This window comes from Oncorhynchus tshawytscha, linkage group LG20 (genome assembly GCF_018296145.1).
Source record: "Oncorhynchus tshawytscha isolate Ot180627B linkage group LG20, Otsh_v2.0, whole genome shotgun sequence".
In the NCBI taxonomy this organism is placed as follows: domain Eukaryota; kingdom Metazoa; phylum Chordata; class Actinopteri; order Salmoniformes; family Salmonidae; genus Oncorhynchus; species Oncorhynchus tshawytscha.
This window is the reverse complement of record NC_056448.1, coordinates 37,623,234-37,635,270: the sequence shown is the minus strand read 5'-3', so window position 1 is coordinate 37,635,270 and position 12,037 is coordinate 37,623,234. Positions and strand designations below refer to the sequence as shown.

Genomic DNA, 12,037 nt, shown 5'->3' with positions numbered 1-12,037 from the left:
TAAAATGCACATGACAGCCTGCTTGGAGTTTTCCAAAAGGCACTTAAGGACTCTCAGACAATGAGAAACAACATTCTCTGGTCTGATGAAACCAAGATTGATCTTATTGGCCTGAATGCCAAGTGTCACATCTGGAAGAAACCTGGCACCATCTCTACAGTAAAGCATGGTGGTGGTAGCATCTTGCTGTGGGGATATTTTTCAGTGCCAGGGACTGGGAGACTAGTCAGGATCAAGGGAAAGATGAACAGAGCAAAGTACAGAGAGATCATTGATGAAAACCTGCTCCAGAGCACTCAGGACCTCAGACTGGGGTGAAGGTTCACCACCCAACAGGGCAAAAACCCTAAACACACAGCCAAGACAACACATGAGTGGCTTCGGGACAAGTCTCAATGTCGTCAAGTGGACATTATTTTTCCAAAATGAATACTCTCCCAATTAATCTAATACTAACGTCAGTTCAGATATTTTGAATAACAGTGCCCATCCCTAGTGCAGAGAGCTTATTGCACAGTGCAAGATGCTCCAGTCCTTTGGGGTCATTTGGGATTGGTGAAACCATGTTTTGTTGAGTGTTAAATCTTGTTGATGTTGGCTTGAGAGGACAAGCACAGGCAATTATCATAAACACACCCCCGTAAAGCCCTCCCATGTCAACACAAAGGGCTTCTATGCAGGACAACGCTGATGCAGTGAGACAGATTTCACCAATGCGTCAGCCAAAACAGTCATGTTTGACAACATTGTTGAGATGCATGTTTCTCAATTACTACCAGCCACAACACTTTTGTCTGACAACACCGTTGCAGTGAGTCGAGCTGCAATTAGAGTATGCAGTGTTTCCCGTCTCTTCTAGGAAAGCGTTTGTTTCAGAGTGGGATGCCAGTCACGCCACTTCAGTTTCTAGCCATACATCCCAGGGACGAGCGGAATGGAGAAGTAATGAAGCGACCAATTCCAAGCTCTCAGACAATCATTCAGGCACGCGTTGTTACTACTGTACACACTTGTTAGGGACAGAGGGATAGAGCGGGGGAGGGAGACAGAGAGAGAGAGCGAAGGGAGGCCTGCAGCTACTGACATACCCAGACTAAAAATAGACGAGAAATGACTGATTAACTCAAACACAACCCGTTGGCCACATGGGATATGGCGAACACATGGTCTGACATGAATATTTTTCAATTTTAATGTATGCGTGATTGCATGCGTGTATTCTGTGTATGTGATGTATTGAAAAGAAAACATCTTAACCCAACAGTAAGGGTTGGCAAAAGAGACAAAGTGCCACATTAGAAATCACATGTTTCCACTCTTCAAATTGGGGTTGATACAAAGAAATTGTGTAATGCAGCTTCATATTTTTATTCACCTTAATTCTAAGAGTGTGGACCTTATTTTCAACACTGATCATTTCAGGTCTACGAGCCATTTACTAAATATAACGTGTGCAGGTGAGGGATTGGCATTTGACATTTTACTATTTAAATAATATCATGGCATGTTTTCGGATATCCGAAATGCAAAACATTTTTTAAAATAAATATTGTTCAACAAATCAAAACGAAGCAAATGCACATGGCAGAGGTAAATGGGAAAGACTGATTTAATCCGGTAGTTTTGGCTAACAGCAATGTGATAGATTTTAATGCGAATATTCTAAAATCTGCATTAAAAAATATGCCCATTTTCCTACCAGAGGTGTGTTTCAACTAAACTGACCTGGTGCACATAAAAAGCACTTAATCGTATAACGTTTACTTTATCGAAAAGGGAAAAAAGTTGTTTCCATTTGATTTTTTATCGCCGTTAATGATTTTGGCACAAAATGTCTGCCATAAACAGCAAATGTGCCCATGCTGATCTTGGTACTTGAGCTCCAGCCAACCACTTGCAGATACAGTGCAGACGGTACATGACGAGATTATGGATAAGAGCAGGATAATTTTTACTTCTCAATTGGCAGCTAAGCACCGATCATCATTTCACCACCACCTCAATAGTTTGGAAAGGAGCACCAAGCTCATCACTGTGCACTTTCACCACCCTGTGAAGTTGTTCACAACTTATTTTGTCTGTAGCCTAATAAACTGTTCATGCTTTTCCAAGTCGCAGTGGGAGGACCACACAACATAACTTGCAGTAACACGATGCTTACTTCGCCGTGATGGTTATGTCAATCTTTGCATACAAAAGCATTTCCACCTCAATTGTAGCATAATCTATTTCCCCAACAAAAACATGATCCCACCTTGTCTACAGTTTTGTTTTGTCGACATTTGGAAAGTTTACCCACAAATTATCTGTTTCCATCAGGCCTGGCGTGACATTCTTTACTTGCAAAAAAAGGTTGGATGGAAACCTGGTTATTGACAAGAGAAGTCTCGGTCTCGAGACAAGACTGCATGGCTAAATGCACAGAAGAAGCTCAATGCACTGTTATAAAAACTACATTCAAAAGTTTATTTTATTATACACTGCTCAAAAAAATAAAGGGAACACTAAAATAACACATCCTAGATCTGAATGAAATATTCTTATTAAATACTTTTTTCTTTACATAGTTGAATGTGTTAACAAAAATTATCAATGGAAATCTAATTTATCAACCCATGGAGGTCTAGATTTGGAGTCACACTAAAAATTAAAGTGGAAAACCACACTACAGGCTGATCCAACTTTGATGTAATGTCCTTAAAACAAGTCAAAATGAGGCTCAGTAGTGTGTGTGGCCTCCACATGCCTGTAATGACCTCCCTACAACGCCTGGGCATGCTCCTGATGAGGTGGCGGATGGTCTCCTGAGGGATCTCCTCCCAGACCTGGACTAAAGCATCCGCCAACTCCTGGACAATCTGTGGTGCAACGTGGCGTTGGTGGATGGAGCGAGACATGATGTCCCAGATGTGCTCAATTGGATTCAGGTCTGGGGAACGGGCGGGCCAGTCCATAGCATCAATGCCTTCCACTTGCAGGAACTGCTGACACACTCCAGCCACAGGAGGTCTAGCATTGTCTTGCATTAGGAGGAACCCAGGGCCAACCGCACCAGCATATGGTCTCACAAGGGTTCTGAGGATCTCATCTCGGTACCTAATGGCAGTCAGGCTACCTCTGGCGAGCACATGGACGGCTGTGCGGCCCCCCAAAGAAATGCCACCCCACACCATGACAGACCCACCACCAAACCAGTCATGCTGGAGGATGTTGCAGGCAGCAGAACGTTCTCCACGGCGTCTCCAGACTCTGTCACGTTTGTCACAAGTGCTCAGTGTGAACCTGCTTTCATCTGTGAAGAGCACAGGGCGCCAGTGGCGAATTTGCCAATCTTGGTGTTCTCTGGCAAATGCCAAACGTCCTGCACGGTGTTGGGCTGTAAGCACAACCCCCACCTGTGGATGTCAGGCCCTCATTACCACCCTCATGGAGTCTGTTTCTGACCGTTTGAGCAGACACATGCACATTTGTGGCCTGCTGGAGGTCATTTTGCAGGGCTCTGGCAGTGCTCCTCCTTGCACAAAAGCGGAGGTAGCGGTCCTGCTGCTGGGTTGTTGCCCTCCTACGGCCTCCTCCACGTCTCCTGATGTACTGGCCTGTCTCCTGGTAGCGCCTCCATGCTCTGCACACTACGCTGACAGACACAGCAAACCTTCTTGCCACAGCTCGCATTGATGTGCCATCCTGGATGCACTACCTGAGCCACTTGTGTGGGTTGTAGACTCCGCCTCATGCTACCACTAGAGTGAAAGCACCGTCAGCATTCAAAAGTGACCAAAACATCAGCCAGGAAGCATAGGAACTGAGTAGTGGTCTGTGGTCCCCACCTGCAGAACCACTCCTTTATTGGGGGTGTCTTGCTAATTGCCTATAATTTCCACCTGTTGTCTATTCCATTTGCACAACAGCATGTGAAATTTATTGTCAATCAGTGTTGCTTCCTAAGTGGACAGTTTGATTTCACAGAAGTGTGATTGACTTGGAGTTACATTGTGTTGTTTAAGTGTTCCCTTTATTTTTTTGAGCAGTGTATTAAGAATTTTAAATATCATGGTATATCCTTGAAGGTAAAAATGTCACAAGGATCATTTACATGTAGAGCTTTTTCAATGTTAATATAGGCCTACCATGTAGAGCTTTTTCAATGTTAATATAGGCCTACCATGTAGAGCTTTTTCAATGTTAATATAGGCCTACCATGTAGAGCTTTTTCAATGTTAATATAGGCCTACCATGTAGAGCTTTTTCAATGTTAATATAGGCCTACCATGTAGAGCTTTTTCAATGTTAATATAGGCCTACCATTTATTTTCTTCAAAGATGAACACTCACTCAAGTAATCTAATACTAACGTCCGTTCGGATATTGGATTGATCAGTTAACCGTGCCCAAACCGAACATATTTTTAAAAATTAAAAAATGATACCTTACTGCATTGAATGTCACATAACTTAAGAGTATTCCATTGAGAAGTAAACATTTAGAAACCACTCAGCCATAAATCAAAACACAAATACAGAAACCTCAAGAGACAGACAGAGACTGACCTTAGACCATTGAAGAGTTGTTTGGACTTGTCCAGCAGGTAGCAGAAGTCTGTGACCGTCTTCCTTTCACCCAATGGGATGTCATCCTCAGCCCCAGCTCCAGTCATGTCACCTGCTTCTCTCCCCTGAAAATCCACAGAGCATCTATGACTTGATAGAAGCCATAATACGTATGTTAAAACTAAAGAGCATTTTGTCATGTATCATTCTTTGTTGTAGATAATATTCGTCTGACAACAATGGCTGTAAGCTAAAAACTAAAATCAAGCCTGCAAATGCCATGTCTGTGGAATACATATTGTTAGGAAGACTACAAAAAAAGGTGGGAACTTGTGTCTTTTAGACAACTGTGGAGAAAGGTAAAACCACACCATAGGGAAGAACTGCAAGCCTCATCACAGTGAGTAACCTATTATGAGAGGTTTGGTCCTGGTTAAAATGAAGGTTGTGTGGGGGATGCCAGTGGGGCCAGAGGCTAAATAGGCACTGTTCATCTGCTAAGTCATGCAACTGAAGAGGGACAAATCAACATGCACACTGTCCCTCACACAGACACTGAAATATCCTCTGTGTGTGTGAGCCTTTTCTGCATCACCAGAAAACCCAAGGGCTCTACACTGTCCAACAATTCACTGTCAAGCTCTGGTAATCACACTCTGGCAAACAGCATGTAACTTGCTAACCAGCACATGCATTCAAGGTGTGTGTGTGTAAGATTGGGTCATACACGCACACTGAAATGTAGCATGCAAGCATCTTTTCTGCATCACCATATGACCAAAGGGCTCTACACTGTCCAACACTTAGGCTAACTGCTGTCAAAGCCAACCAGCTCAAGCATATTACTCCCCCTTTTGCAGAATAGGAGCAACCAATTTTAAACAGTTTAACAGAAAAATATTTTTGATTTTTTTAAAATAAAAAGTATATATATAAAGCCACTAATTCATGAACTTGTGCGAGAATACAAGGCTTGCCAAACTCTAGACCAACTTTACTCCACATACAGACGCACGCGTACAAAGCTCTCCCTCTGCCTTAATTTGGCAAATCTGAACATAATTCTATCCTCCTGATTCCTGCTTACAAACAAAAACTAAAGCAGGAAGCACCAGTGACTCGGTCAATAAGGAGGAGGTCAGATGAAGCAGATGTCAAGCTACAGTACTGTTTTGCTAGCACAGACTGGAATATGTTCCGGGATTCTTCCGGTGGCATTGAGGAGTACACCACATCTGTCATTGGCTTCATCAATAAGTGCATCGATGACGTCCCCCCGACAGTGACCACACGTACATACCCCAACCAGAAGCCATGGATTACAGGCAACATCTGCACTGAGCTAAATGGTAGAGCAGCCACTTTCAAGGTGCGGGACTCTAAAGCTTATTAGAAAGCTTATAAGAAATACCGCTATGCCCTCCGACGAACCATCAAACAGGCAAAGCATCAATACAGGACTAAGATTGAATCATACTACACCGGTGCCGATACTCGTCAGATGTGGCAGGGCTTGCAAACTATTACAGACTACAAAAGGGAAGCACAGCCGCGAGCTGCCCAGTGACACGAGCCTACCAGACAAGCTAAATTACTTCTAAGCTCGCTTCGAGGCAAGTAAAACTGAAGCATGCATGAGAGCATCAGCTGTTCCGGATGACTGTGTGATCACGCTCTCTGTAGCCGATGTGAGTAAGACCTTTAACCATGTCAACAGTCACAAGGCCACAAGGCCAGACGGATTACCAGAATGTGTACTCCAAGCATGTGCTGACCAACTGGCAAGTGTCTTCACTGACATTTTCAACCTGTCCCTGACTGAGTCTGTAATACCAACATGTTTCAAACAGACCACCATAGTACCTGTGCCCAAGAACACGAAGGTAACCTGCCTAAATGACTACCGACCCATAGCACACACATCTGTTGCCATGAAGTGCTTTGAAAGGCTGGTCAAGGCAATTTGCAACAGATCATCAGATGATGCAATCTCTACTGCACTCAACACTCTTTCCCACCTGGACAAAAGGAACACCTATGTGAGAACGCTATTCAAATGCTGTTCATTGACTACAGCTCAGCGTTCAACACCATAGTGCCCTCAAAGCTCATCACTAAGATAAGGACCCTAGGACTAAACACCTCCCTCTGCAACTGGATCCTGGACTTCCTGACAGGCCGCTCCCAGGTGGTAAGGCTAGGTAACAACTAGAGGTCGATACCGATTATTGGAGGACCAAAAAAGCCGATACCGATTAAATTGGCCAAATTTTTTGTTTTTTTTGTAATAATGACAATTACAACAATACTGAATGAACATTTATTTTAACTTAATATAATACATCAATAAAATCAATTTAGCCTCAAGTAAATAATGAAACATGTTCAATTTGGTTTAAATAATGCAAAAACAAAGTGTTGGAGAAGAAAGTAAAAGTGCAATATGTGCTATGTAAGAAAGCTAACGTTTCAGTTCCTTGCTCAGAACATGAGAACATATGAAAGCTGGTGGTTCCTTTTTAACATGAGTCTTCAATATTCCCGGGTAAGAAGTTTTACGTTGTAGTTATTATAGGAATTATAGGACTATTTCCCTCTATACCATTTGTATTTCATTAACCTTTGACTATTAGATGTTCTTACAGGCACTTTAGTATTGCCAGTGTAACAGTATAGCTTCCGTCCCTCTCCTCGCTCCTCCCTGGGCTCGAACTAACAACACATCGATAACAGCCACCATCGAAGCAGCGTTACCCATGCAGAGCAAGGGGAACAACTACTAGAAGGCTCAGAGCGAGTGACGTTTGAAACGCTATTAGCGCGCGCTAACTAGCTAGCCATTTCACTTCGGTTACCCCAGCCTCATCTCGGGAGTTGATAGGCTTGAAGTCATAAACAGTGCAATGCTTGACGCACAATGAAGAGCTGCTGGCAAAACGCACAAAAGTGCTGTTTGAATGAATGTTTTCACGCCTGCTTCTGCCTATCACCGCTCAGTCAGATACTTAGATACTTGTATGCTCAGTCAGATTATATGCAACGCAGGACACGCTAGATAATATCGAGTAATATCATCAACCATGTGTAGTTAACTAGTGATTACGATTGATTGTTTTTATAAGATAAGTTTAATGCTAGCTAGCAACTTACCTTGGCTTACTGCATTCGCGTAACAGGCAGTCTCCTTGTGGAGTGCAACGAGAGAGAGGCAGGTCGTTATTGCGTTGGACTAGTTAACTGTTGCAAGATTGGATCCCCCGAGCTGACATGGTGAAAATCTGTCGTTCTGCCCCTGAACGAGGCAGTTAACCCACCGTTCCTAGGCCGTCATTGAAAATAAGAATGTGTTCTTAACTGACTTGCCTAGTAAAATAAAGGTATTTTTAAAAAAATATATAATACTTTTTTTTTTTTTTTTTTTTTTTAAATCGGCACCCAAAAATACCGATTTCCGATTGTTGTGAAAACTTGAAATCTGCCCTAATTAATCGGCCATTCCGATTAATCGGTCGACCTCTAGTAACAACATCCACCACGCTGATCCTCAACACGGGGGCCCCTCAGGGGTGTGTGCTCAGTCCCCTCCTGTACTCCCTGTTCACTCATGACTGCATCGCCAGGCACGACTCCAACACCATCATCAAGTTTGCCAATGACAACAGTGGTAGGCCTGACATCGACGAGACAAACTATAGGGAGGAGGTCAGAGACCTGGCCGTGTGATGCCAGGACAACAACCTCTCCCTCAACGTGATCAAGACAAAGGAGGTGATTGTGGACTACAGGAAAAAGAGGACCGAGCACACCCCCATTCTCATCGATGGGGCTTGAGTGGGGCAGGTTGATAGTTTCAAGTTCCAAACACACTAAGACAGTCGAAGAGGGCACGACAAAACCTATTCCCCCTCACAAGCCTGAAAAGATTTGGCATGGGTCCTGAGATCCTCAAAAGGTTCTACAGCTGCACCATCGAGAGAATCCCGACTGGTTGCATCACAGCCTGGTATGGCAACTGCTCGGCCTCCGACCGCAAGGCACTACAGAGGGTAGTGCGTACGGCCGAGTACATCACTGGGGCCAAGCTTTCCGCCATCCAGGACCTCTATACCAGGCGGTGTCAGAAGAAGGCCCTAAAAATTGTCAAAGACGCCATTCACCCTAGTCAGACTGTTCTCTCTGCTACTGTACCTAAGTCTAGGTCCAGAAAGGCTTCTTAACAGCTTCTACACCCAAGCCATAAGATTCCTGAACAGCTCAAAGGCTACCCAGACACCTCTTTTATGCTGCTGCTACTCTGTTTATTTTCTATGCAGTCACTTTAACTCTACCTACATGTACATATTACCTCAACTAACCGGTGACCCCGCACATCGACTCTGTACTGGTACCCCCTGTATATAGCCTCACTATTATTATTTTACTGCTGTTGCTTAATTACTTGTTACTTTTATTTCCTACTTATCTAAAAAATATATATACTTAACACAATTCCTTAACTTCTTAAATCATTGTTGGTTAAGGGCTTGTAAGTAAGGATTTCACTGTAAGGTCTACTACACCTGTTGTATTCGGCCCAAGTGACAAATATATATATTTTTTTACTAGCTACACCTCCTTGTTAAGGGAAGTGTCACTAATGTAGCCTAGTATATTGTGGCAGCATTGAGAACTTAGCTAGTGTCTGGGGCAATCAAACAAAATTGTTGATGTTATCCACATATTAAAGCATGCGATGGTAGCATCATGTTATTGGTATGATTATCATTGCCAATAACTGGGGACAGGACCAAGAGGAGAGTTGATTGTCAAAACATTCTGGTCCATAAGACAACCAAAAGGGGCTGTATGCTTTCTAGGGGCACTGTATAGTCCACAAAGTAGGTTATATTTAAATGAATGACTCTCCCCAGACTGGAGATGGAGGTAGTGGAAAAATCGTCACAATTTGCTTCATTGCCATCATTTCTTTTCAGTGGACATTTTGGACGCAATTGCATTTCAAATCCCCAGAGTATAACGTGGATCATATCATCATCCGGCTACAGAAATCATATGAAATGTACTCACCTCTCAGAACAGGACAGGCTTGTGTCAAGTCCGAATCCACTTGAAACAGTAGAGGTTGACCCTATAGGTGCCTATACGTCTTAAAATGAGACATTGGTTTGACATCAGTGAAGAGGTATTGATTAAAACGACAATCTGTGCACAAATTAACCGGCCACAGTGACAACGCACTGCCAGTTACTAGCGTGCTAAGCTATCGTAAGTTCGCGATTTTTTGTGGGCAATTTAACGTTGTGCAAAAAAACTACATAGCTAGCTAAACAGCTTATAAGGTATAGGTGCACTCATGGCGGCAGGTAGCCCAGTGGTTAGAGCGTTGGGTCAGTAACTGAAAGGTTGCAAGATCGAATCCCTGAGCTGACAAGGTAAAAATCTGTCGTTCTGCCCGGAACAAGGCAGTTAACCGCTGTTCCTAGGCCGTCATAGAAAATAAGAGTTTGTTCTTAACTGACTTGCCTTAAATAAGAGGTCAAATACAATTCAGCAAATTCATAATGCATGTACCTGTAAACTAGTTAAGCCTAGGTAGCTAGTTGGTAACGTTGAGGTGTTAAGCTTACTAGCTAGGTAGATTTGGAAACGTGCATGAATAAAATTGCCTTTCAACTACTTGGCAATGCAAATCCGTTATTGTATCTCGATTCTTTTGTCTATACAATCAATGCATGTAGTTAGCTAGCTATTAGCAATGCATCAATCTAAGCAGCTTGCTAATGATGTGCAACCAATTTCAGCCAGCTGCGTAAACAGCTGGACACGTAGCTATTGTAGCTAGCCAGCTAAAGAAAATATAGCTAGCTAGCCATTTCTCGACTTCTCCAAATATACTAGCTATCGTTAGCTAAACTGGCTAACTACCTGACTCAGTCCTGATGTCTCCACCCTGTCGTCCTGAGAGCAACCGTATCCAGGTGTAAATGTATGAACCCTTTTAAGTCAGAGCCTCCAATGCAGTGCCGCACTGTCATTTACAGCGGTTTTACACTAGGAAAAAGAAACGGAACCGTGGTGCACCAAGCCGATGGCAGTCAAACTAACTGCGGGTGGTTGTATATGTGTGTGCTCAGACTGTGGAAGGAGGAGGGTGAATGGAGAAAAACGTCAACGTTCTGCACGAGGGGCACGTTCAGTCAGTCGTCTTTGCTACCTGGTTAAAAGCCTGTCTGTAAGAGTTCCAGTCATTTCAATAAATGAAATAAACACCTTGATTTTGAAGTATGAACTTGTACTTTCATGAGATACTTGAATTAGTCAAATTGCCGGAGGTTATCCTAATCATAAACACAAGGATATAATATATTCCTTTAATTTTGATAGCTTCAAATCATGTATGAAAGTAAATTATAACCAAAGTGTAACTCAGTGTAACCACTGCAGGGCTAAAACCCTGACTTCAAATCAACTGAAGTATGCTAACCACAATCAAAAGAGAGTTCCACTGTTGCAGGTAGTTGCGCCATCCCACTTCTGACATCCAATCGAATTGTATTTGTCACATGCTTCATAAACAACAGGTGTAGGATAATAGTGAAATGTTGAATTACAGCCCCATCCCTACAAAGCAGAGAAAATTTGGAAAAATAATAGAAAAAGGATAACATGAGGAATAAATAACACTCAGAGTAATGATAACTTTGGTATATATATATTACATATACACATACATACATACACACACACACACACACACACACACACAAGCTACCTATACCGAGTCGATGTAGGTAATTGAGGTAGATACAGTATGTACAGACAGTTGATGTCAGAAATCTACATAAACTTCAGTTGGAGTCATTAAAACTAGTTTTTCAACCACTCCACAAATTTCTTGTTAAACTATAGTTTTGGCAAGTCGGTTAGGACATGTATTTTGTGCATGACGAGACATTTTTCCAACAATTGTTTACAGACAGATTATTTCACTCACAATTCCAGTGGGTCAGGAGTTTACTTACACTAAGTTGACTGTGCCTTTAAACAGCTTGGAAAATTCCAGAAAATAATGTCATGGCTATAGAAGCTTCTGATAGGCTAATTTACATCATTTGAATCAATTGGAGGTGTACATGTGGATGTATTTCAAGGCCTACTTTCAAACTCAGTGCCTCTTTGCTTGACATCATGAGAAAATCAAAAGAAATCAGCCAAGACATCAGAAGAAAAATTGTGGCCCTCCACAAGTCTGGTTCGTACTTGAGAGCAATTTCCAAACATCTGAAGGTACCACGTTCATCTGTACAAACAATAGTACGCAAGTAGAAACACCATGGGACCATTCAGCGGTCATACAGCTCAGGAAGGAGACGCGTTCTGTCTTCCAGAGCTGAAAGTACTTTGGTGCGAAAAGTGCAAATCAATCCCGGAACAGCAAAGGAGCTTGTGAAGATGCTGGAGGAAACCGGTACAAAAGTATCTATATCCAC

General features: G+C 42.7%; 1 protein-coding gene across 3 annotated transcripts in view; it reads right to left on the bottom strand.

The window, feature by feature from the left end:
- The window catches only part of LOC112220060 (protein SCAI), a 36,007-nt gene extending 25,301 nt beyond the window's left edge, over positions 1–10,706 (bottom strand). Inside the window, exons 1-3 of one of the 3 annotated variants that reach the window (XM_024381642.2) lie at positions 10,473–10,706; positions 9,615–9,693; positions 4,548–4,672 (exon numbers count right to left, since the gene is read on the bottom strand). In XM_024381642.2, the coding sequence (XP_024237410.1) occupies positions 4,548–4,654 (107 nt within the window). In that variant the 5' untranslated portion in view covers positions 4,655–4,672; positions 9,615–9,693; positions 10,473–10,706. The remainder of the gene's footprint in view (positions 1–4,547; positions 4,673–9,614; positions 9,694–10,472) is intronic. The other 2 variants (XM_024381640.2, XM_024381641.2) reach the window with 2 other exon arrangements.
- Positions 10,707–12,037: the final 1,331 nt, after the last annotated feature.